The sequence below is a fragment of the Carassius auratus genome, chromosome 50 (genome assembly GCF_003368295.1).
Source record: "Carassius auratus strain Wakin chromosome 50, ASM336829v1, whole genome shotgun sequence".
NCBI lineage: Eukaryota > Metazoa > Chordata > Actinopteri > Cypriniformes > Cyprinidae > Carassius > Carassius auratus.
Window position 1 is genome coordinate 19,377,861 of NC_039292.1, and position 27,699 is coordinate 19,405,559.

A 27,699-nucleotide genomic window follows, 5' to 3' on the forward strand; every position below is an offset into this window, starting at 1 on the left:
CCTGGCCCATTTCTATGGGCTGATAACCGCTGATAACGACCCATTCAATCGAGTGATAACGTCCGAATCGGGTGAGGCTTCATGACAAGAGCTCCGCTGTTTGCCCCATTCGCTTCTCAACTAATTTCATAATCTCGAGGAACACAGTATCTCAAACATTGCAGGATGGAAGGATACGTGAAGTCACAGTTCTGGAGGTATGTAACAGTCCTCATGTTTATATTCGCTATTTTGGACACGGTGTCCTCTGTTACACATTATTCTATTCCAGAGGAAATGGAGGAAGGCTCTGTTGTTGCTAATCTGGCGTCAGATTTGGGACTGGATGAGAAAACACTGAGCAGACGAAACATGCGTCTCGACATTATATCTAACAAAAAATATCTGGATGTCAATAAAGAGACAGGAGAGCTCTATATATTAGAAAAGATGGATCGAGAATATCTTTGTTCATCTAAAACGGCGACAACATGTTTTATTAAAATGGAAGTGATACTGGAGAACCCTGTGCGCATATTTAACTTTGAAATTGAAATTGAAGACATAAATGATAATGCACCGCAGTTTCGGAGAGATAGCATCCACCTGGATATATCAGAATCTACAGCGGCCGGGGAGAGGTTCTCGCTTAGTAATGCAATGGATCCTGATATTGGCTCGAATTCGATTAAAACGTATTATTTGAGTGAGAGCGAACATTTTGACATTGAAATCCTGACAGGAAGGGACGGTTCAAAATTTGCTGACTTAATTCTGAAAAAGCCTTTAGACAGAGAAAAACAAGCTTCACATGATCTGATACTAACTGCTGTGGATGGCGGAGTCCCCGCGCGCTCTGGCACTGCTAGCATTATTGTGCGCGTTCTGGACACGAATGACAACGCCCCTCAATTCGATAAAGACAGTTATAATATATATCTAACAGAAAACGCACCTATTGGTAGCCTTGTAATGAAATTAAACGCTACAGATAAAGATGAAGGATCTAATTCAGATATACATTATTCTTACAGTTTGTATACCTCAGAGAAAACACAGCAGACATTCAGTCTGAATCCTGACAATGGAGAAATCCGAATGAAAGAAATGATCAATTATGAGGATTTCAGGATCTACGACATGGAAATTATAGCAACAGATAAAGGAGTTAATAGTCTCTTTGGAAAATGCAAATTAAAAATTTTAATCACAGACATAAATGACAATCATCCCGAAATTTCCATAAAATCATTCTCAAGTCCAGTTAAAGAAGATGTACCTGTTAATACAGTAATCGCAGTTGTTAGTGTGAGTGATAAAGACTCAGGAGAAAATGGACAGGTAGATATTCATATTTCTGATGATTTACCTTTTGCGCTCAAAGAATCGTCTGATAATTATTATGAATTATTAGTTTCAGAACCGTTAGACCGTGAAAAGGTTCCAGAATATGATATCACTATTACCGTGACTGACAGGGGCAACCCGCCGTTATCTGATAATGAAACTATAACTTTAGAGCTACTGGACATTAACGACAATGTCCCTCAGTTCCCACAGACATTCTACACGATACCTGTTATGGGCGCCTGGAGCTTTACTGAGCTCTTTAACTGCTATAGATCCAGATCTCCATGAAAATCAGTATCTAGTCTATTTTATAATAGAGAAGGAAACAGTGAACACCTCCATGTCCATGCTGTTCTCTATTAACCCAGAGAACGGCAATCTTTACGCGCTAAAGACATTTGACTATGAGATAGAGAAGGAGTTCATTTTCCACATCGAGGCCAGAGACTCTGGTGTTCCTCCGCTCAGCAGTAACGTGACCGTTCACATTATTATCATGGATCAGAACGACAACACGCCGCTTATAGTGTCTCCATGGCGCGCGCACGGCTCGGTGGTGGAGGAAAAGATCCCGAGATCCACCGATAAAGGAACTCTGATCGCCAAAGTCATCGCCATAGACTCTGATTCAGTGCACAACTCTCGAATCACGTACCAGTTTCTCCACAACACTGACGCCACATTATTCAGCTTGGATCAATATAATGGAGAGATCCGGACCATGAGGATGTTCAGTTACAGAGACTCGCGCCACCAGCAGCTGGTTGTGATCGCCAAGGACAACGGAGAGCCCGCGCTCTCTGCTACAGTCACCGTCAAACTGTCCACGGTGGAGACCGCCCTTAAAACCTATGCTGACATGACTGAGGTGCCTTTGGGATATGACATCTTCTCCGATTTAAACCTGTATCTGGTGATCGGACTGGGCTCTGTTTCATTTCTTCTACTCATCACTCTATTGGTCACCATCGTGCTGAAGTGTCAGAAAACGAAGCCCAGCAAAGCAGCTCCTCCGTGCAGGAACAGTGTGATCAGCAGCGAGAGGAACTCGACCATCGCGGATTCCACTCTGGTCTCCAACGATGCCTACTGGTACAGTTTATTTCTAGCAGAGACGAGGAAAGGAAAGCTGGTGGTCAGACAGCCTGTGCCAAAGGGAGCGAGATACATCGTGTCCAGTTTACCGAGGAGCACAGGACTGACCGAGACCAGCGACTCAGCTGCATCTACTCTACAGGTAAACACTGTCACAAAGTGAAAAATAAATAAAAAAGTTATATATATATAATAGTAGTCATATTTTTTTTTTTCAGTGATGTAAAATGCCCATTTAGGTTCAACTTTGCACATGCGTATTTACTTTTATTTTGATAGGACTTGACAATTAATTTTCTGAAAATGTAGATAAGAAGATAATACATATTTTGCATAAGTTTTACGTAATGCAGTGTAGCTACTTATTTTCATAGATAATTCAGCTGCTTTCAAGCTACAAATGTTTCTTAATCAGGGGACTGTTACTGGTATTAATTACCTGTTGCGTAATGCATTTTTATTGGCACACTTTTGAAAATTACCTGACGTGCATTTGCTCTTGTTTGCATATAGTATATGAAAAGCTTCATTATATTTTTTTATATTTTTCCCTCCACTTTTTTGAAATTTTTTGATAAATACCTTATCCAACGTAACACTATTTTAAAATGCTTTTCTAATTATAGTCTTAAGGCTGCACTGCTCGCTCCTGTGCGCACAGAGTCGCTGTCCACCAAGAAAATACGTTTCTAGTCATTCTGCCATCTTCGCATTTGATCTGTGGGCATTATTGCAGCCTTTCTTTCAAGCAGGACCATTCGCTCTTTCATATAATGGTCCAGTTGTATTTTCTTACATTGCACGAATTATTTTCTTGAACAATATCCACGTTTAGGAACTGTTTGGACCTGCTTTCTGTGTGCACTTTCAGGAAAATCAAAACAATGGAACCGAAAGCACTGCTATGGTTAAGGTACGTCTCGATCTTCGTATTCCTTGCTGCTGTATTTCAGACAGCAGTTGCTGTTACTCACTACACAATTCCCGAAGAAATGGACGAAGGGTCTGTGGTTGCAAATTTGGTGTCTGATTTGGGACTGGATTTGAATAGTCTTAGTAAACGCAAAATAAGGTTGGATGTCGTCGCTAATAAAAAATATCTTGACGTTAACAAAGATACTGGAGAGCTGTACATTTTAGAAAAGATTGACAGAGAATATCTGTGCACATCAAAATCAGCTACAACATGCGTTCTTAAAGTGGATGCCACATTAGAGAATCCTATTCGAATGTTTAATATTGAACTTGAGATAATGGACATAAATGATAATGCGCCACGTTTTCGTCGGGATACGATGCATTTAGATATATCAGAGGCAACGGCAATAGGGGAGAGGTTTTCCCTCACAAATGCTGTAGACCCTGATACAGGTTCAAATTCTGTAAAGACATACTATCTCAGTGAAAACGACCATTTTAGTATTGAGATTCAGACTGGACGAGACGGATCTAAGTTTGCTGACTTAATATTGAAAAAGTCATTAGACAGAGAAAAACAAGCTTTACATGATCTGATACTAACTGCTGTGGATGGCGGAGTCCCCGCGCGCTCTGGCACTGCTAGCATTATTGTGCGCGTTCTGGACACGAATGACAACGCCCCTCAATTCGGCAAAGAAAGTTACACTATAAATCTAACAGAAAACGCACCTATTGGTAGCCTTGTATTGAAATTAAACGCCACAGATAAAGATGAAGGAGCTAATTCAGATCTATTTTACTCTTTTAGTCTATATACCTCAGAAAAAACTCAGCAGACATTCAGTCTGAATCCTGACAATGGAGAAATCAGAGTGAAAGAAATTATTAATTACGAGGATTTCAGGATCTACGATATGGAAATTATAGCAACAGACAAAGGGTCTAATAGTCTTTCTGGAAAGTGTAAAGTAAAGATTTTAGTCACAGATATAAATGACAATAATCCAGAAATTTCCATAAAATCATTCTCAAGTCCAGTTAAAGAGGATATACCTGTTAATACAGTAATCGCAGTTGTTAGTGTGAGTGATAAAGACTCAGGAGAAAATGGACAGGTAGATGTTCATATTTCTGATGATTTACCTTTTGCGCTCAAAGAATCGTCTGATAATTATTATGAATTATTAGTTTCAGAACCGTTAGACCGTGAAAAGGTTCCAGAATATGACATCACTATTACCGTGACTGACAGGGGCAACCCGCCGTTATCTGATAATGAAACTATAACTTTAGAGCTACTGGACATTAACGACAATGTCCCTCAGTTCCCACAGACATTCTACACGATACCTGTTATGGAGAATAACGCGCCTGGAGCTTTACTGAGCTCTTTAACAGCTATAGATCCAGATCTCCATGAAAATCAGTATCTAGTCTATTTTATAATAGAGAAGGAAATAGTGAACACCTCCATGTCCATGCTTTTCTCTATTAACCCAGAGAACGGCAATCTTTACGCGCTAAAGACGTTTGACTATGAGATAGAGAAGGAGTTCCTTTTCCACATCGAGGCCAGAGACTCTGGTGTTCCTCCGCTCAGCAGTAACGTGACCGTTCACATTATTATCATGGATCAGAACGACAACACGCCGCTTATAGTGTCTCCATGGCGCGCGCACGGCTCGGTGGTGGAGGAAAAGATCCCGAGATCCACCGATAAAGGAACTCTGATCGCCAAAGTCATCGCCATAGACTCTGATTCAGTGCACAACTCTCGAATCACGTACCAGTTTCTCCACAACACTGACGCCACATTATTCAGCTTGGATCAATATAACGGAGAGATCCGGACCATGAGGATGTTCAGTTACAGAGACTCGCGCCACCAGCAGCTGGTTGTGATCGCCAAGGACAACGGAGAGCCCGCGCTCTCTGCTACAGTCACCGTCAAACTGTCCACGGTGGAGATCGCCCTTAAAACCTATGCTGACATGACTGAGGTGCCTTTGGGATATGACATCTTCTCCGATTTAAACCTGTATCTGGTGATCGGACTGGGCTCTGTTTCATTTCTTCTACTCATCACTCTATTGGTCACCATCGTGCTGAAGTGTCAGAAAACGAAGCCCAGCAAAGCGGCTCCTCCGTGCAGGAACAGTGTGATCAGCAGCGAGAGGAACTCGACCATCGCGGATTCCACTCTGGTCTCCAACGATGCCTACTGGTACAGTTTATTTCTAGCTGAGACGAGGAAAGGAAAGCTGGTGGTCAGACAGCCTGTGCCAAAGGGAGCGAGATACATCGTGTCCAGTTTACCGAGGAGCACAGGACTGACCGAGACCAGCGACTCAGCTGCTTCTACTCTACAGGTAAGATCACATTTTATAGTCTACATTTTTATTATTTTATGTAAAAGTATTATGACTTATGAAGCACCCAATCGGAGGTAAGAATATTTCAATAATGGTACATTTTTTAGAATATATATATATATATATATATATATATATATATATATATATATATATATATATATATATATATATATATATATATATATAATCATAATAAATAGTTAGTGTTGTATACTGTAATATAACGTGTACAATTTTAAAGGCACCTCAATGTGTGTGCGCCAAGTGGCGCTGTAGTCTCACAAATTGTACATCACGACGAGCGTAATTTCAACGTCATTATCACAGTTGTCCATTTTGCAATGAACCCTTGTTTTCGGCGTCTCTGGATTAAGACAAAATATTTCGGTTTACGTCGAGGAAACTTTAAATCTTTTCTCGTATCACTAACAGTTCTTTTGCATATCATCTTGGAGTCATATCCAGTGCTTTGTTGCTACACGAACTGCTTTGTCCTTGCACCATAAGCATTTGATCAGACAATGGATTCTGATTTGAAAACCCGGTCATGGAGAAGGTATGTCTCGCTGTTGTTACTTGTATCAGTATTTAATCAATCCGCCCTGGCTGTTACTCACTATTCTATTCCAGAGGAGATGGAAGTGGGATCTGTAGTGGCAAATTTAGCCACTGATTTGGGACTTGATGTACAGACATTGGTTAAACGAAACATCCGATTAGATGTTATTGCCAACAAGAAATACCTCGCAATAAACAAAGACAGGGGGGAGCTGTACATACTAGAGAAGATTGATCGTGAATATCTGTGTCCTGCCAAAATCACTTGCTTTTTAAAAATGGAAGTCATAGTGGAGAACCCTGAGCGAATATTTTACGTAGAACTGGAAATCACGGATATCAATGACAATAACCCTCAATTTCGACGAGACATAATCAATTTAGATATCACTGAATCTACACCTGCGGGTGAGCGATTTTCTGTCAGTAATGCGGTGGATTCAGATGTTGGTTCCAACTCGGTTAAAACTTATTATCTGAGCCAGAACGAGCACTTTGATATTGAAATTCAGTCTGGGAGAGACGGCTCCAAATTTGCCGATTTAATTTTAAAAAAGCCACTAGATCGTGAAACTCAAGCAGTTCATAATCTGATACTGACAGCAGTGGATGGCGGAGTCCCTCCGCGTTCAGGAACGGCCAGTATCGTCGTTCGTGTGTTGGATGCAAATGACAACGCCCCTAAATTTGATCAGGAGAGCTACACCTTCAGTTTAAATGAAAACTCACCCATAGGCAGCCTGGTTGTTAAATTAAATGCAACAGATCTAGATGAGGGTTCTAATGCCGACCTTGTGTATTCATTTAGTCTGTATACATCGGAGAAGACACAGAAAGCTTTCAGCTTAAATCCTGATAGTGGTGAAATTAGAGTGAAGGAGATGGTTAATTATGAAGACTTTAAGATTTACAATATGGAGGTTATAGCATCAGATAAAGGAACTAATCCATTATCCGCTCAATGTAAATTATCAATTATAATTACCGACATGAATGACAATCACCCAGAAATTTCAATGAAATCATTTCAGAGTCCAGTTAAAGAGGATATACCTGTTAATACAGTAATCGCAGTTGTTAGTGTAAGTGATAAAGACTCAGGAGAAAATGGACAGGTAGATATTCATATTTCTGATGATTTACCTTTTGCGCTCAAAGAATCGTCTGATAATTATTATGAATTATTAGTTTCAGAACCGTTAGACCGTGAAAAGGTTCCAGAATATGACATCACTATTACCGTGACTGACAGGGGCAACCCGCCGTTATCTGATAATGAAACTATAACTTTAGAGCTACTGGACATTAACGACAATGTCCCTCAGTTCCCACAGACATTCTACACGATACCTGTTATGGAGAATAACGCGCCTGGAGCTTTACTGAGCTCTTTAACTGCTTTAGATCCAGATCTCCATGAAAATCAGTATCTAGTCTATTTTATAATAGAGAAGGAAATAGTGAACACCTCCATGTCCATGCTGTTCTCTATTAACCCAGAGAACGGCAATCTTTACGCGCTAAAGACGTTTGACTATGAGATAGAGAAGGAGTTCCTTTTCCACATCGAGGCCAGAGACTCTGGTGTTCCTCCGCTCAGCAGTACCGTGACCGTTCACATTAATATCATGGATCAGAACGACAACACGCCGCTTATAGTGTCTCCATGGCGCGCGCACGGCTCGGTGGTGGAGGAAAAGATCCCGAGATCCACCGATAAAGGAACTCTGATCGCCAAAGTCATCGCCATAGACTCTGATTCAGTGCACAACTCTCGAATCACGTACCAGTTTCTCCACAACACTGACGCCACGTTATTCAGCTTGGATCAATATAACGGAGAGATCCGGACCATGAGGATGTTCAGTTACAGAGACTCGCGCCACCAGCAGCTGGTTGTGATCGCCAAGGACAACGGAGAGCCCGCGCTCTCTGCTACAGTCACCGTCAAACTGTCCACGGTGGAGATCGCCCTTAAAACCTATGCTGACATGACTGAGGTGCCTTTGGGATATGACATCTTCTCCGATTTAAACCTGTATCTGGTGATCGGACTGGGCTCTGTTTCATTTCTTCTACTCATCACTCTATTGGTCACCATCGTGCTGAAGTGTCAGAAAAGGAAGCCCAGCAAAGCGGCTCCTCCGTGCAGGAACAGTGTGATCAGCAGCGAGAGGAACTCGACCATCGCGGATTCCACTCTGGTCTCCAACGATGCCTACTGGTACAGTTTATTTCTAGCAGAGACGAGGAAAGGAAAGCTGGTGGTCAGACAGCCTGTGCCAAAGGGAGCGAGATACATCGTGTCCAGTTTACCGAGGAGCACAGGACTGACCGAGACCAGCGACTCAGCTGCATCTACTCTACAGGTGAGAGACGCATTCTTATGACCCTTAATTCAATTTTTGTATCCTTCTTTATTATTATTATTATTAGTAGTAGTAGTAGTAGTAGTAGTAATATTAATAATAATATTAATAATATTATTAATAATAATATTTTAAATATTATTATTATTATTATTATTTTAGCGTATTTTGGGCATCTGTAATTTCCTTTAACCTTCGTTTGCTGTCTAATAAAAACAACAACAACAACAAAGGAGTTATCTTAAAATAAGCGTTTCTTTGCAGCTAAAAACACAATCATACAGGATATACAAACTTGGCACCACGTGTCGCTGTTCACCAACAAAAACTCATGTTAAGTGGTACATTTTTCAGCCACCATGACGTATGATCAGCAGGAGACGTGCGTTTCATTTCAGTCTCGAGGGAGGTGATCCTGTTGTAGTCAGTGCTGTGTGCAGAATACGATTCAAGTTTGTGTTCAGTTGAGTCTATGACCTGAATAATCAGCCGTTAATTTTTACGACTTCTCGTGATTTAATGGAATTGTAGCTGTCTGTTAAAACAACCAGTCACTATGAAGAGATTCGCTGCTGTGATCGCTGATAATAAGAGGTACGTGTTTATCTTCCTTCTGTTCCCTGCAATCTTTGGCATTACGTCTGCCGTCACACATTACTCTATTCCTGAAGAAATGGTAGCTGGATCCGTTGTGGCTAATCTAGCCACAGATTTGGGGTTAGATTTAAACACTTTAACCAAACGACGAATACGATTGGATGTCATTAGTAACAGGAAATACTTGGACATAAACAAAGAAACCGGAGATCTTTATATAGCGCAGAAAATAGACCGAGAATATCTGTGCAACATCAAGACATCTTCCTGTTTTTTAAAGATGGATGTGACAGTCGATAACCCAGAGAGAATATTCAATATTGAGCTTGAAATACTGGATATCAATGACAATGCACCGCACTTCAGGAGGGATACAATGCACCTTGATATTTCTGAATCTACCCCAGTTGGCGAACGATTCTCTCTGAATAACGCTGTAGATCCAGACTTTGGCTCAAATTCAATCAAAACATACTATCTAACTGAAAGTGAGCATTTCGATATTGACATACAGTCTGGAAGGGACGGATCCAAATTTACCAATTTAGTCTTAAAAAAGCCACTAGACCGCGAGAAACAGGCAACGCATAATATGATTCTCACTGCTGTAGACGGAGGAGTCCCCGCTCGTTCTGGAACTGCAAGCATTATTGTGCGCGTGTTAGATGTGAATGACAACGCCCCAAAATTTTACAAAGACAGTTATACCATTAACCTTACAGAAAACTCCCCGATTGGAAGTCTTGTTTTGAAATTAAACGCATCAGACTTAGACGAGGGTTCAAATTCAGATATAGTTTATGCATTCAGCCTGTATACCTCTGAAAAAACACAACAAACATTTAGTTTAAATCCTGAAAATGGTGAAATTAGAATCAAAGAAATAGTTAGCTATGAGGATTTTAAGATTTATGATATGGAGGTCATTGCTACTGATAAGGGGGCAAATCCCTTATCTGGACATTGTAAATTGACTTTATTGATAAATGATATGAACGACAATCATCCTGAAATTTCTATAAAATCGTTCTCAAGTCCAGTTAAAGAGGATGTACCTGTTAATACAGTAATCGCAGTTGTTAGTGTGAGTGATAAAGACTCAGGAGAAAATGGACAGGTAGATATTCATATTTCTGATGATTTACCTTTTGCGCTCAAAGAATCGTCTGATAATTATTATGAATTATTAGTTTCAGAACCGTTAGACCGTGAAAAGGTTCCAGAATATGACATCACTATTACCGTGACTGACAGGGGCAACCCGCCGTTATCTGATAATGAAACTATAACTTTAGAGCTACTGGACATTAACGACAATGTCCCTCAGTTCCCACAGACATTCTACACGATACCTGTTATGGAGAATAACGCGCCTGGAGCTTTACTGAGCTCTTTAACTGCTATAGATCCAGATCTCCATGAAAATCAGTATCTAGTCTATTTTATAATAGAGAAGGAAATAGTGAACACCTCCATGTCCATGCTGTTCTCTATTAACCCAGAGAACGGCAATCTTTACGCGCTAAAGACGTTTGACTATGAGATAGAGAAGGAGTTCCTTTTCCACATCGAGGCCAGAGACTCTGGTGTTCCTCCGCTCAGCAGTAACGTGACCGTTCACATTATTATCATGGATCAGAACGACAACACGCCGCTTATAGTGTCTCCATGGCGCGCGCACGGCTCGGTGGTGGAGGAAAAGATCCCGAGATCCACCGATAAAGGAACTCTGATCGCCAAAGTCATCGCCATAGACTCTGATTCAGTGCACAACTCTCGAATCACGTACCAGTTTCTCCACAACACTGACGCCACATTATTCAGCTTGGATCAATATAACGGAGAGATCCGGACCATGAGGATGTTCAGTTACAGAGACTCGCGCCACCAGCAGCTGGTTGTGATCGCCAAGGACAACGGAGAGCCCGCGCTCTCTGCTACAGTCACCGTCAAACTGTCCACGGTGGAGACCGCCCTTAAAACCTATGCTGACATGACTGAGGTGCCTTTGGGATATGACATCTTCTCCGATTTAAACCTGTATCTGGTGATCGGACTGGGCTCTGTTTCATTTCTTCTACTCATCACTCTATTGGTCACCATCGTGCTGAAGTGTCAGAAAACGAAGCCCAGCAAAGCGGCTCCTCCGTGCAGGAACAGTGTGATCAGCAGCGAGAGGAACTCGACCATCGCGGATTCCACTCTGGTCTCCAACGATGCCTACTGGTACAGTTTATTTCTAGCTGAGACGAGGAAAGGAAAGCTGGTGGTCAGACAGCCTGTGCCAAAGGGAGCGAGATACATCGTGTCCAGTTTACCTAGGAGCACAGGACTGACCGAGACCAGCGACTCAGCTGCATCTACTCTACAGGTAAACACTGTCACAAAGTGAAAAATAAATAAAAAAGTTATATATATAATAGTAGTCATATATTTTTTTTTTCAGTGATGTAAAATGCCCATTTAGGTTCAACTTTGCACATGCGTATTTACTTTTATTTTGATAGGACTTGACAATTAATTTTCTGAAAATGTAGATAAGAAGATAATACATATTTTGCATAAGTTTTACGTAATGCAGTGTAGCTACTTATTTTCATAGATAATTCAGCTGCTTTCAAGCTACAAATGTTTCTTAATCAGGGGACTGTTACTGGTATTAATTACCTGTTGCGTAATGCATTTTTATTGGCACACTTTTGAAAATTACCTGACGTGCATTTGCTCTTGTTTGCATATAGTATATGAAAAGCTTCATTATATTTTTTATATTTTTCCCTCCACTTTTTTTAATTTTTTTGATAAATACCTTATCCAACGTAACACTATTTTAAAATGCTTTTCTAATTATAGTCTTAAGGCTGCACTGCTCGCTCCTGTGCGCACAGAGTCGCTGTCCACCAAGAAAATACGTTTCTAGTCATTCTGCCATCTTCGCATCTTGATCTGTGGGCATTATTGCAGCCTTTCTTTCAAGCAGGACCATTCGCTCTTTCATATAATGGTCCAGTTGTATTTTCTTACATTGCACGAATTATTTTCTTGAACAATATCCACGTTTAGGAACTGTTTGGACCTGCTTTCTGTGTGCACTTTCAGGAAAATCAAAACAATGGAACCGAAAGCACTGCTATGGTTAAGGTACGTCTCGATCTTCGTATTCCTTGCTGCTGTATTTCAGACAGCAGCTGCTGTTACTCACTACACAATTCCCGAAGAAATGGACGAAGGGTCTGTGGTTGCAAATTTGGTGTCTGATTTGGGATTGGATTTGAATAGTCTTAGTAAACGCAAAATAAGGTTGGATGTCGTCGCTAATAAAAAATATCTTGACGTTAACAAAGATACTGGAGAGCTGTACATTTTAGAAAAGATTGACAGAGAATATCTGTGCACATCAAAATCAGCTACAACATGCGTTCTTAAAGTGGATGCCACATTAGAGAATCCTATTCGAATGTTTAATATTGAACTTGAGATAATGGACATAAATGATAATGCGCCACGTTTTCGTCGGGATACGATGCATTTAGATATATCAGAGGCAACGGCAATAGGGGAGAGGTTTTCCCTCACGAATGCTGTAGACCCTGATACAGGTTCAAATTCTGTAAAGACATACTATCTCAGTGAAAACGACCATTTTAGTATTGAGATTCAGACTGGACGAGACGGATCTAAGTTTGCTGACTTAATATTGAAAAAGTCATTAGACAGAGAAAAACAAGCTTTACATGATCTGATACTAACTGCTGTGGATGGCGGAGTCCCCGCGCGCTCTGGCACTGCTAGCATTATTGTGCGCGTTCTGGACACGAATGACAACGCCCCTCAATTCGGCAAAGAAAGTTACACTATAAATCTAACAGAAAACGCACCTATTGGTAGCCTTGTATTGAAATTAAACGCCACAGATAAAGATGAAGGAGCTAATTCAGATCTATTTTACTCTTTTAGTCTATATACCTCAGAAAAAACTCAGCAGACATTCAGTCTGAATCCTGACAATGGAGAAATCAGAGTGAAAGAAATTATTAATTACGAGGATTTCAGGATCTACGATATGGAAATTATAGCAACAGACAAAGGGTCTAATAGTCTTTCTGGAAAGTGTAAAGTAAAGATTTTAGTCACAGATATAAATGACAATTATCCAGAAATTTCCATAAAATCATTCTCAAGTCCAGTTAAAGAGGATATACCTGTTAATACAGTAATCGCAGTTGTTAGTGTGAGTGATAAAGACTCAGGAGAAAATGGACAGGTAGATATTCATATTTCTGATGATTTACCTTTTGCGCTCAAAGAATCGTCTGATAATTATTATGAATTATTAGTTTCAGAACCGTTAGACCGTGAAAAGGTTCCAGAATATGACATCACTATTACCGTGACTGACAGGGGCAACCCGCCGTTATCTGATAATGAAACTATAACTTTAGAGCTACTGGACATTAACGACAATGTCCCTCAGTTCCCACAGACATTCTACACGATACCTGTTATGGAGAATAACGCGCCTGGAGCTTTACTGAGCTCTTTAACTGCTATAGACCCAGATCTCCATGAAAATCAGTATCTAGTATATTTTATAATAGAGAAGGAAATAGTGAACACCTCCATGTCCATGCTGTTCTCTATTAACCCAGAGAACGGCAATCTTTACGCGCTAAAGACGTTTGACTATGAGATAGAGAAGGAGTTCCTTTTCCACATCGAGGCCAGAGACTCTGGTGTTCCTCCGCTCAGCAGTAACGTGACCGTTCACATTATTATCATGGATCAGAACGACAACACGCCGCTTATAGTGTCTCCATGGCGCGCGCACGGCTCGGTGGTGGAGGAAAAGATCCCGAGATCCACCGATAAAGGAACTCTGATCGCCAAAGTCATCGCCATAGACTCTGATTCAGTGCACAACTCTCGAATCACGTACCAGTTTCTCCACAACACTGACGCCACATTATTCAGCTTGGATCAATATAACGGAGAGATCCGGACCATGAGGATGTTCAGTTACAGAGACTCGCGCCACCAGCAGCTGGTTGTGATCGCCAAGGACAACGGAGAGCCCGCGCTCTCTGCTACAGTCACCGTCAAACTGTCCACGGTGGAGATCGCCCTTAAAACCTATGCTGACATGACTGAGGTGCCTTTGGGATATGACATCTTCTCCGATTTAAACCTGTATCTGGTGATCGGACTGGGCTCTGTTTCATTTCTTCTACTCATCACTCTATTGGTCACCATCGTGCTGAAGTGTCAGAAAACGAAGCCCAGCAAAGCGGCTCCTCCGTGCAGGAACAGTGTGATCAGCAGCGAGAGGAACTCGACCATCGCGGATTCCACTCTGGTCTCCAACGATGCCTACTGGTACAGTTTATTTCTAGCAGAGACGAGGAAAGGAAAGCTGGTGGTCAGACAGCCTGTGCCAAAGGGAGCGAGATACATCGTGTCCAGTTTACCGAGGAGCACAGGACTGACCGAGACCAGCGACTCAGCTGCTTCTACTCTACAGGTAAGATCACATTTTATAGTCTACATTTTTATTATTTTATGTAAAAGTATTATGACTTATGAAGCACCCAATCGGAGGTAAGAATATTTCAATAATGGTACATTTTTTAGAATATATATATATATATATATATATATATATATATATATATATATATATATATATATATATATATATATATAATCATAATAAATAGTTAGTGTTGTATACTGTAATATAACGTGTACAATTTTAAAGGCACCTCAATGTGTGTGCGCCAAGTGGCGCTGTAGTCTCACAAATTGTACATCACGACGAGCGTAATTTCAACGTCATTGTCACAGTTGTCCATTTTGCAATGAACCCTTGTTTTCGGCGTCTCTGGATTAAGACAAAATATTTCGGTTTACGTCGAGGAAACTTTAAATCTTTTCTCGTATCACTAACAGTTCTTTTGCATATCATCTTGGAGTCATATCCAGTGCTTTGTTGCTACACGAACTGCTTTGTCCTTGCACCATAAGCATTTGATCAGACAATGGATTCTGATTTGAAAACCCGGTCATGGAGAAGGTATGTCTCGCTCTTATTACTTGTATCAGTATTTAATCAATCCGCCCTGGCTGTTACTCACTATTCTATTCCAGAGGAGATGGAAGTGGGATCTGTAGTGGCAAATTTAGCCACTGATTTGGGACTTGATGTACAGACATTGGTTAAACGAAACATCCGATTAGATGTTATTGCCAACAAGAAATACCTCGCAATAAACAAAGACAGGGGGGAGCTGTACATACTAGAGAAGATTGATCGTGAATATCTGTGTCCTGCCAAAACCACTTGCTTTTTAAAAATGGAAGTCATAGTGGAGAACCCTGAGCGAATATTTTACGTAGAACTGGAAATCACGGATATCAATGACAATAACCCTCAATTTCGACGAGACATAATCAATTTAGATATCACTGAATCTACACCTGCGGGTGAGCGATTTTCTGTCAGTAATGCGGTGGATTCAGATGTTGGTTCCAACTCGGTTAAAACTTATTATCTGAGCAAGAAGGAGCACTTTGATATTGAAATTCAGTCTGGGAGAGACGGCTCCAAATTTGCTGATTTAATTTTAAAAAAGCCACTAGATCGTGAAACTCAAGCAGTTCATAATCTGATACTGACAGCAGTGGATGGCGGAGTCCCTCCGCGTTCAGGAACGGCCAGTATCGTCGTTCGTGTGTTGGATGCAAATGACAACGCCCCTAAATTTGATCAGGAGAGCTACACCTTCAGTTTAAATGAAAACTCACCCATAGGCAGCCTGGTTGTTAAATTAAATGCAACAGATCTAGATGAGGGTTCTAATGCCGACCTTGTGTATTCATTTAGTCTGTATACATCGGAGAAGACACAGAAAGCTTTCAGCTTAAATCCTGATAGTGGTGAAATTAGAGTGAAGGAGATGGTTAATTATGAAGACTTTAAGATTTACAATATGGAGGTTATAGCATCAGATAAAGGAACTAATCCATTATCCGCTCAATGTAAATTATCAATTATAATTACCGACATGAATGACAATCACCCAGAAATTTCAATTAAATCATTTCAGAGTCCAGTTAAAGAGGATATACCTGTTAATACAGTAATCGCAGTTGTTAGTGTGAGTGATAAAGACTCAGGAGAAAATGGACAGGTAGATATTCATATTTCTGATGATTTACCTTTTGCGCTCAAAGAATCGTCTGATAATTATTATGAATTATTAGTTTCAGAACCGTTAGACCGTGAAAAGGTTCCAGAATATGACATCACTATTACCGTGACTGACAGGGGCAACCCGCCGTTATCTGATAATGAAACTATAACTTTAGAGCTACTGGACATTAACGACAATGTCCCTCAGTTCCCACAGACATTCTACACGATACCTGTTATGGAGAATAACGCGCCTGGAGCTTTACTGAGCTCTTTAACTGCTATAGACCCAGATCTCCATGAAAATCAGTATCTAGTCTATTTTATAATAGAGAAGGAAATAGTGAACACCTCCATGTCCATGCTGTTCTCTATTAACCCAGAGAACGGCAATCTTTACGCGCTAAAGACATTTGACTATGAGATAGAGAAGGAGTTCCTTTTCCACATCGAGGCCAGAGACTCTGGTGTTCCTCCGCTCAGCAGTAACGTGACCGTTCACATTATTATCATGGATCAGAACGACAACACGCCGCTTATAGTGTCTCCATGGCGCGCGCACGGCTCGGTGGTGGAGGAAAAGATCCCGAGATCCACCGATAAAGGAACTCTGATCGCCAAAGTCATCGCCATAGACTCTGATTCAGTGCACAACTCTCGAATCACGTACCAGTTTCTCCACAACACTGACGCCACATTATTCAGCTTGGATCAATATAACGGAGAGATCCGGACCATGAGGATGTTCAGTTACAGAGACTCGCGCCACCAGCAGCTGGTTGTGATCGCCAAGGACAACGGAGAGCCCGCGCTCTCTGCTACAGTCACCGTCAAACTGTCCACGGTGGAGACCGCCCTTAAAACCTATGCTGACATGACTGAGGTGCCTTTGGGATATGACATCTTCTCCGATTTAAACCTGTATCTGGTGATCGGACTGGGCTCTGTTTCATTTCTTCTACTCATCACTCTATTGGTCACCATCGTGCTGAAGTGTCAGAAAACGAAGCCCAGCAAAGCGGCTCCTCCGTGCAGGAACAGTGTGATCAGCAGCGAGAGGAACTCGACCATCGCGGATTCCACTCTGGTCTCCAACGATGCCTACTGGTACAGTTTATTTCTAGCAGAGACGAGGAAAGGAAAGCTGGTGGTCAGACAGCCTGTGCCAAAGGGAGCGAGATACATCGTGTCCAGTTTACCGAGGAGCACAGGACTGACCGAGACCAGCGACTCAGCTGCTTCTACTCTACAGGTAAGAGACGCATTCTTATGACCCTTAATTCAATTTTTGTATCCTTCTTTATTATTATTATTATTATTATTAGTAGTAGTAGTAGTAGTAGTAGTAATATTAATAATAATATTAATAATATTATTAATAATAATATTTTAAATATTATTATTATTATTATTATTATTTCAGCGTATTTTGGGCATCTGTAATTTCCTTTAGCCTTCGTTTGCAGTCTAATAAAAACAACAACAACAACAACAACAAAGGAGTTATCTTAAAATAAGCGTTTCTTTGCAGCTAAAAACACAATCATACAGGATATACAAACTTGGCACCACGTGTCGCTGTTCACCAACAAAAACTCATGTTAAGTGGTACATTTTTCAGCCACCATGACGTATGATCAGCAGGAGACGTGCGTTTCATTTCAGTCTTGAGGGAGGTGATCCTGTTGTAGTCCGTGCTGTGTGCAGAATACGATTCAAGTTTGTGTTCAGTTGAGTCTATGACCTGAATAATCAGCCGTTAATTTTCACGACGTCTCGTGATTTAATGGAATTGTAGCTGTCTGTTAAAACAATCAGTCACTATGAAGAGATTCGCTGCTGTGATCGCTGATAATAAGAGGTACGTGTTTCTCTTCCTTCTGTTCCCTGCAATCTTTGGCATTACGTCTGCCGTCACACATTACTCTATTCCTGAAGAAATGGTAGCTGGATCCGTTGTGGCTAATCTAGCCACAGATTTGGGGTTAGATTTAAACACTTTAACCAAACGACGAATACGATTGGATGTCATTAGTAACAGGAAATACTTGGACATAAACAAAGAAACCGGAGATCTTTATATAGCGCAGAAAATAGACCGAGAATATCTGTGCAACATCAAGACATCTTCCTGTTTTTTAAAGATGGATGTGACAGTCGATAACCCAGAGAGAATATTCAATATTGAGCTTGAAATACTGGATATCAATGACAATGCACCGCACTTCAGGAGGGATACAATGCACCTTGATATTTCTGAATCTACCCCAGTTGGCGAACGATTCTCTCTGAATAACGCTGTAGATCCAGACTTTGGCTCAAATTCAATCAAAACATACTATCTAACTGAAAGTGAACATTTCGATATTGACATACAGTCTGGAAGGGACGGATCCAAATTTACCAATTTAGTCTTAAAAAAGCCACTAGACCGCGAGAAACAGGCAACGCATAATATGATTCTCACTGCTGTAGATGGAGGAGTCCCCGCTCGTTCTGGAACTGCAAGCATTATTGTGCGCGTGTTAGATGTGAATGACAACGCCCCAAAATTTTACAAAGACAGTTATACCATTAACCTTACAGAAAACTCCCCGATTGGAAGTCTTGTTTTGAAATTAAACGCATCAGACTTAGACGAGGGTTCAAATTCAGATATAGTTTATGCATTCAGCCTGTATACCTCTGAAAAAACACAACAAACATTTAGTTTAAATCCTGAAAATGGTGAAATTAGAATCAAAGAAATAGTTAGCTATGAGGATTTTAAGATTTATGATATGGAGGTCATTGCTACTGATAAGGGGGCAAATCCCTTATCTGGACATTGTAAATTGACTATATTGATAAATGATATGAACGACAATCATCCTGAAATTTCTATAAAATCGTTCTCAAGTCCAGTTAAAGAGGATGTACCTGTTAATACAGTAATCGCAGTTGTTAGTGTGAGTGATAAAGACTCAGGAGAAAATGGACAGGTAGTTATTCATATTTCTGATGATTTACCTTTTGCGCTCAAAGAATCGTCTGATAATTATTATGAATTATTCGTTTCAGAACCGTTAGACCGTGAAAAGGTTCCAGAATATGACATCACTATTACCGTGACTGACAGGGGCAACCCGCCGTTATCTGATAATGAAACTATAACCTTAGAGCTACTGGACATTAACGACAATGTCCCTCAGTTCCCACAGACATTCTACACGATACCTGTTATGGAGAATAACGCGCCTGGAGCTTTACTGAGCTCTTTAACTGCTATAGACCCAGATCTCCATGAAAATCAGTATCTAGTCTATTTTATAATAGAGAAGGAAATAGTGAACACCTCCATGTCCATGCTGTTCTCTATTAACCCAGAGAACGGCAATCTTTACGCGCTAAAGACATTTGACTATGAGATAGAGAAGGAGTTCCTTTTCCACATCGAGGCCAGAGACTCTGGTGTTCCTCCGCTCAGCAGTAACGTGACCGTTCACATTATTATCATGGATCAGAACGACAACACGCCGCTTATAGTGTCTCCATGGCGCGCGCACGGCTCGGTGGTGGAGGAAAAGATCCCGAGATCCACCGATAAAGGAACTCTGATCGCCAAAGTCATCGCCATAGACTCTGATTCAGTGCACAACTCTCGAATCACGTACCAGTTTCTCCACAACACTGACGCCACATTATTCAGCTTGGATCAATATAACGGAGAGATCCGGACCATGAGGATGTTCAGTTACAGAGACTCGCGCCACCAGCAGCTGGTTGTGATCGCCAAGGACAACGGAGAGCCCGCGCTCTCTGCTACAGTCACCGTCAAACTGTCCACGGTGGAGACCGCCCTTAAAACCTATGCTGACATGACTGAGGTGCCTTTGGGATATGACATCTTCTCCGATTTAAACCTGTATCTGGTGATCGGACTGGGCTCTGTTTCATTTCTTTTACTCATCACTCTATTGGTCACCATCGTGCTGAAGTGTCAGAAAACGAAGCCCAGCAAAGCGGCTCCTCCGTGCAGGAACAGTGTGATCAGCAGCGAGAGGAACTCGACCATCGCGGATTCCACTCTGGTCTCCAACGATGCCTACTGGTACAGTTTATTTCTAGCAGAGACGAGGAAAGGAAAGCTGGTGGTCAGACAGCCTGTGCCAAAGGGAGCGAGATACATCGTGTCCAGTTTACCGAGGAGCACAGGACTGACCGAGACCAGCGACTCAGCTGCTTCTACTCTACAGGTAGGCTTAAACCATCAACAGGTGAACTAATTCTTCAAAGAAGCCAGAAAACAGTATACAGTTTTTGACTTTTCAATCGTAAACTTCTGCGTTTCAAGTACACATTCTCAGTACATTTTTCAGCTTTTCTGTGAACTTTCTTGTGAAGTTTTGCTGATGTTGAATTGGGAGTGTTTCAGTCATTCTTAGCACATCATCTATTGTACTTTTGGAGTTTGTATATATATACACAATTTGTCTTTGTAAAATTTCTTCTGCACTCAATCCAGTACTTTTCTTTTTATTTACAATCAATTAAAATTCATTGTTTCCTTGCCATAAAGTTTCACATACACATATTTGTATATTCATATGCATATATTTATGCTTCTATCTGTTCAGACAAAATGACAGAAGTAAACATTGCCTTCTTGGAAAAGGTTTTTTTTTTTCTGTTTATTCTGATTCTACACTTCTACAGCCCCATATATCTTACCTGTTGTACATACACTCATCTTCCTTCTAACTGAGCTGCTGCGTTGTCATAGACAAAGAGACTGTCTCTGTGTGTGTGCATATGAAATGTACATTTGTGCAAGTGTGTTGTGACATGTTGCTTCTCCCTCAGAGCTGGTTGACATACCTTTCTGACCTGCTATTGCCATTTCAGCTCTAGTTCTGATGTTTACAAATGTTGTGATCAATGTGTGCTTAAATCTCTTTATATTATATGTTCCAAGGTGGGGTTTTTTTTTTTTTTTGTTACACACACACACACACACACACACAAAAGCAAACTACAGTGGATCCAAGAATATTTGGATCGTTAAATCACACATTAGAAATTGCTACTTCTCTGTAAAATGAATCATGCATCAGTCGTTTAACTAATAAAACCAACCAAGAGATTGTTTTGCTCATATTTTTAAGGAAACTTAAGCATTTTGGAGGCTTGAATTGAAAAACTGATTAAGATTTAAACAAATTAAAATAAAAATAAGGAAAGAAGGCTACCTATTTATTTTAAGAGTATTGGCTCAATTTTGCAGTTTTATTTTGGCAGTGATTGTTAGTTCCTAGCATGCTTTGCATTTGGCTGGACATGGAGAGTAAATATTGAAATTAAGTGCACTCTGTGCGTTTTTCAGTAAAGGGAAACATCCATTAATTAAACATTAATGTTTAATGTTCAGTTATGTTTAAACATCAGTTTTGTTACTATAATTGTTTTACAGTTTTTTTCGATTGCTAAACGACAGTGAGCACATCTGGAGCTACATGTGCAAAACTCTAACTACAGTCTGCACTACCAACAGTCACCTGAGCTAAACAGTTCACATCACCTGCAAAACTCATTCCAAGCAACACAACTCTTAACACATGGCTCAAAACAGGCTCAGTGCAGCCAAACACTACACACAACCCTCACTGAGATAAGACACACTGTCACTCAGAACACACTGAGAGGAAAAACACTAGCATCAAACACCAATACAGAAAATACTCACTTTTCATCTGTACGGTTTGAACTATTTCAGTGACTTCATACAAAGTCATATTTTCTTCAAAGAAAAGAGTGACATTCCTTCACATGATTTATTTACATATCAATTCTTTAAGGTAAATTAAAATGAGCAGTTTGCTTCAATAGACTGCAGAAATTTACAGAATTACAGTAATTAGAAAAAAAGGTAGAAACTAAAAGTACATATTGTAATTCGAACAAATAATTTCCTGAAATTGCAATCAGCAATGTTTGAAATCTATTCTGTTTTGAATGTGTGGTTCACAGTTTCGACAGCAGTGTGTTAGCATTTGAACAAAGTGCTGTAAATCCACAGTGTTGTGCAGGTTGTGGTTAAAGTCGTGGGATAAGTGTGTAGAGTTTTGAAAACTGTGTTCAAGCAATGAAAAACGAACTAGAGTTTGGTCCACATGTACTGCTGCTGTGCAGACTGTAGTTAGAGTTTTGCACATGTGAGTCCAGTTGTGCCCACTGTCGTTTAGCAATCGAAAAAAAACTGTAAGTGTATCGCTCATACCATTTTTGAGTTTTATTGCATAAATAAACAAAGTATTATTATTTGAAAGTTTTGTTTAAGTATCCAAAAAATTTTGGGTCCACTGTGTTTCTTGGCACTGGCATAAATCACTTGCTGTGACACTTCACAAGCAACCTATAATTTTTTATTTATTTTCCATAAATGTATTACATATTAATAAATAATGTTTTCTTTACAGAACATTCATATTTGAATTTAAGCACTTGCAATTTTTAAATGTTTTTTCTTTTCTTTTTTTTTACTGTGGAATTTCTTTAACTTATGTTTTGTTAGTGAGTGTTACCTGAAGGACAGGTAAGTTATTTGAATGGCAAAATTAGAAAATTTAATTTTTCCTATTATTTTTTTTGCAGTCTTTTTTCATCTCTCCTCTCATTATTAGTGCTTTTGTAGTGAATTGCATTATGTAGTTTGTTTTCCTTCATCTGTTATGCTTTAACATTTCTCACATTGTATCTCAGGTTACCTGGAATCCCCAATAATTCAGACAAGGAGAGGACAACAAAACATTTTCTGGACTTGATTTTTTTAATTCACTTTTACACCATGCTTAGACTGATATAGATAAGTCAAAATTAATGTGGATTGAGTTTTTGTTGACCGAAAAGTGTTCAGTGAAATTCATCAAAATTATTGTGCTAAAAGCTACATATTAAAATGTATGTTTCTGTTTTTGTTTCCGTTTTAAAGTACTCAAAATGAACGAGGTCCCTTCTTCCGCTGGAGGTATGCAGCCCTGACTTCACCATTCTTTCGATTTCTGGAGCACCTGATCCCAGGGCCCATTGACCTTTACTGAAATATATATAATTCTGTGTGTTTCTCTTTGTGGTTGGTAATTTTTGTCAGTGGTGTTTGTCTTGTCCTGTTGTAGGAGGAGCCAAGCCTACAATTTCTACAAATTAAGTCAAATCAGTTTTCTTCAGTTTAGATGCAGATAAATGCTTCAACAGGTCAACATCATCACTCAGTTTGACATTTCACTTGGTCCTCTGAGCCTTTTAGATATACAGGCTGCTAGATTGAAACTCTGCAGTATTTCTGAACAAAATGTGTGCATTTTTTCCCCCACTTGTGGAACTCAAAACTGAAACCCACAGTTTTTTTTTCTTCACTACAAATAATGTTATGCAGCCTCACAAAACCCAACTTTTATAGACGCCTGTGACCAGCAGAAATGCTAATGATAACTCTGATTTTCCATGGTTTGATTGACAGTTGCTGGGGGTGAATATGTTGCTCACATGTTAATGCAAAAAATAAATTTTACCCAAAAGTAAAAAAATTTAATTTACTCATCCTCATGTCTTTCCAAATTTGGATGATTTTCTTTGTTCTGTGGAAGAATTTTTACGCTCCTTTTTTTCTCTACTGTGAAAGTGACGAGGAATGGAGGATGTTCCCCAAAAAAATACTAAAAACCAACTGATTCTTGTCTTTAAATCTTCTTGACACCATTTGTTTTCATTCACTTTCATATTCTGGAAAAAAAAAGCATCCAGGACATTTTTTTTTTTCTTTTTGTGTTCCACTGACGAAAAAGTCTGTTTTGAAATTAAAGACGGTTTGGTAAAAGGCAGAATTGCGTTCCTTTAAACACTGATTAGGAAGAGTGTTTTTAGCAAATATGGCTCTAGTGCATGATGTGGGTTTTAATGATATATGTACTGATTGTTCATCTACTAAACATCATTATGAGCTCCTCAGCCTGTTTTTTCGATGGTTTGTCTACTTGTGTGTTTGAATGGAGGGTGAATTGACTGGTGGATTCCAATTTCACATATTGGTTCTGTTGATTTTCTTTTCTTCACAAATGAATCAGAATGATGCAAAACGAATAACAACCACCCAGTTTTCAGCTCACTGCCCTAACATCACCCCAACCACCCTCACCTGATATCTGAGCATGGTTTTCATTGATCAACCCACCCCTCTGTCACCTGTCAATCAAACCAAGGTTCCGCCTTCTGTTTTGCCTGAAGCCTTTACGTGACAGGCCTTGGTTGCATGAGATGTGTTCAGATTCTGGCCTATCACTAAATTAATAATATTTGAAGTCTAGGCTCTTACGTCCAGTTTTTCTTTCTCGTTGACAGGCGTCCACCACCACCAGCAGCAGTTCCAGCTGAGGATCCTCCCAACCGTATTGCCGAAGGAACATCCACCTGTCTCCATCATATTCACCTGCACGATTCTACAGAGTTTAGACCAACCCTGGGTGATGCCTACATCTTCATGTCAGCGTTCGGAGAGTTTGCCCTCACTTTGCTTAACAAGCTCATTGTTGATCTGACCAGAGGAATGATGAAGATCTTTTGCCTATGATACTAAGAGACACTCTTACACCTGACCGGTCAGGATTGGACTTGGACTGGAATGGTGAACACACACACACACACACACACACACATACACACACAAATTAATATATTCAAACAGCAAAGCTCATGTCTTTATTAAATACACTTTTCTGCAAATCCAGTATGCTTATGTTTGCATGGTTAAATGAGTCAGCCATGTTGAGAGATAGAGTGCAGAGCTTTTGCTAGACTGAATTTGGACACTGAAAGCTTCTCTTTCCACGCAACAGATGTATAAAGCCTTTCTTACATGTTTTCTTGGATCTCAAAGACTTCCATCAGAATAATGCAAATGTTATCCAGTTTATTAAAAAGAGGCATATAGTCTTTGCTCTTCTCTGTAGTGTTGTATTATGTCTATGTTACTGTTTGTGTCTGTATTTTTGAGATTCAGTATGTAAAGTATCGTTAAATCGAAGCACTGATCTGACACAGAAAGAGTGGAGTATTATTGTAGTTCTGTGGTGACTGGTGACATTCGTGAATGCACAAATGCAGACACAGCACAGTAGTTACTAAGAGTTTAGGAGATTCATTAAGTAGCCACTTTCGGGTGCCCAAGATTTCTGTCTCGGATAAAAACCCAGTGACTTCTAGTAAAGACTGTTAAAGAGTGAGTTCCTTCTTTTTGTCCTATATAAAAACTCCACACTATTTCAGAGATAAGGACCATCAGACTTCACTAAATCTTTGAAATAGGGCCAAATGTAAAGAGTACTCAAGGTGGTGGATGACTTTTACTTGCTTGATTTTTACTTTAAAACAAGGAAAGATGAGAACTGCTAATGTTTACTTATCAACTGCATAATTATCTGATATTATGAAATGTGTTTAATATGAATGGAAATGCTTTAAAAAAAAGTTAAGCCAAGTGAAAAAAAAACTGAAATGAAGTAGCCAAATATATATTTTGTTTCTTCATTTTTTTCTCTGGTGTTGAAACTTTGTATTAATACTAATGCATTAATATAAACTTACATATTGCTGCTTTTTTTGTTAAAATTTTGTATTTGCTGGCTGTATCAGTTGTGCAATATATGGACATCAATATTTCATTTCAGCGAACAATATGGTATTGTTGTTTTTCTAATAGTTTGCAGGCTTTCTGAAATGTAATTTATTCCTAGCTTCCTGAGTGTATGGCAGTTTTCCAAGGGAGGTCAAGATGTCAGGGTGTCATGGGATCAGTTCAATGACTGGAATTCACAGCATGTGTGTCTTGTCAAAGCAATGCACTATTAAAAAATGCATTTGGCCAATTCTCATTAGATTTTCTGTTGGAGAAACAAATGCTGGATGTTTACGTGTGGTATTTTAAACAGGAAATACTCATTTCAAGGCTCTAAACTAGCTGTCTCAGAGGATTGGCTAATGTTCAGACATGAGCAGTGTTGTAAAATAACATCATTTGAGACAATCAGAAAAAAAAAAGAGATACGTTGTAGTAGAAAGACAAAATATTAGGGTGTTTTCCTGTGATTGTCAGGTAGGTCGCTCGTCTTTCACTGGCTTAATTCATTTACCCAAGACCCTCATTTTGTGGTATAAAAATGGACTACCTATATACAGCAATGCCCTGTAGACCCATATATTTCTTGTTCATTTCCCCTTCTGTTTGTTAAAATTTAATCCAGTTTTGCAAATTTGTTTTTGTAATTCATTTTCTACCACCATTTGCGCTCTAAAGCAGACAAACTTCCTTCCTAAAGCTGAAAACATCCATGATCTGCCTCGGAGAAACTCACCAGACCCTCTTTGATCATGCTTATCTGCTGATACATTTGTACTGCATATTTACAATAGATAAACCTTTTTTTGAAAATAATGTGCTTTCTGTCATTCTCCGTGTAGAATTACCTAAGATGTGATGGGACAGTGCATTAGTAATATGTTTTTAGCTTTTAAATGACTTCTCAGTATGTGAGTAGCAATCTGTCTGTAGTCCAATTGAACACATGCACTGGAGTGAAAAACTAAAAAACATGTTGTTTGTACAATATACCAGTATGATTAACTTATAATCATGGAAGAAAAAAGACACCATGTTTATAATCATGACTTATCTTACATCTTATCATCAGTGATAGAATCCAAAGTGACCTATTGTGAAAACTTTGCATGTTTTTCATCTGTATGGGGTGGTAGGTGAGTGTCCTTTTGTTTGAGTGGGTAAAGATGAGGTCATCACTGCAGATGATGTAATGCATTGAAGATAGTCAGACAGATCTTTCATTCCAGCCTTTTCATTTAGATGTAACCACACTTGGATTATCATCACAAACTCTTTTTTTCCCTGTTAATTCTGACAAATGATAATATAAATAAAATAGAAATAAGAAAGCATTAACTCTCGGCTTATTGCCTGTGTCTGATTCTGTGATGTGGGTCAGAACAAACAGAAAAAATTAAAATAAAACAACTCTCTCTATGCTTCTCTTTTCCTCCTGGCACAGATTCCTCTCTGCTTGCCTTACAGCACACGCACACACAGAGAGAGTGCAGCACCATTAAAAACTGATGCAGCACACACACAGTTTTCATTTGTCGTACACATTTATCCTCAGCATTTTATCATGATGGTCCACACACACACAAAGTTAGCTGTTACCAGGCCTTCTCTAAACCACAA

General features: G+C 39.7%; 2 protein-coding genes and 1 pseudogene across 6 annotated transcripts; all 3 read left to right on the top strand.

The window, feature by feature from the left end:
- Positions 1-46: 46 nt before the first annotated feature.
- On the top strand, positions 47-8,697 carry LOC113067273 (protocadherin alpha-C2-like; annotated as a pseudogene).
- LOC113067270 (protocadherin beta-16-like) lies at positions 3,141-5,806 on the top strand. The gene has a single exon (XM_026239620.1). It carries the CDS (start codon positions 3,309-3,311, stop codon positions 5,793-5,795), a length of 2,487 nt encoding a protein of 828 aa, XP_026095405.1. The 5' UTR covers positions 3,141-3,308; the 3' UTR covers positions 5,796-5,806.
- LOC113067271 (protocadherin alpha-C2-like) lies at positions 5,984-27,417 on the top strand. Of its 5 annotated transcripts, XM_026239621.1 has the most exons (4): positions 5,984-8,647; positions 12,344-12,385; positions 23,401-23,436; positions 24,807-27,417. In XM_026239621.1, the coding sequence occupies exons 1-3, from the start codon at positions 6,242-6,244 to the stop codon at positions 23,410-23,412; spliced, it is 2,460 nt and encodes an 819-aa protein (XP_026095406.1). In that variant the 5' UTR covers positions 5,984-6,241; the 3' UTR covers positions 23,413-23,436; positions 24,807-27,417. The 5 variants fall into 5 exon arrangements, with proteins under 5 accessions (XP_026095406.1, XP_026095410.1, XP_026095408.1 ...); XM_026239625.1 differs by lacking the exons at positions 5,984-8,647; positions 12,344-12,385 and adding an exon at positions 8,803-11,615; XM_026239624.1 differs by lacking the exons at positions 5,984-8,647; positions 12,344-12,385 and adding an exon at positions 17,896-20,668.
- Positions 27,418-27,699: the final 282 nt, after the last annotated feature.

Bases quoted from the DNA above. Each gene is read 5' to 3' on its own strand.
- LOC113067270 (XM_026239620.1), top strand. From the start codon at position 3,309: ATGGAACCGAAAGCACTGCTATGGTTAAGGTACGTCTCGATCTTCGTA.
- LOC113067271 (XM_026239621.1), top strand. From the start codon at position 6,242: ATGGATTCTGATTTGAAAACCCGGTCATGGAGAAGGTATGTCTCGCTG. The intron at 8,648-12,343 runs GTGAGAGACGCA...GTGCACTTTCAG, and splicing joins CAGCTGCATCTACTCTACAG to GAAAATCAAAACAATGGAAC.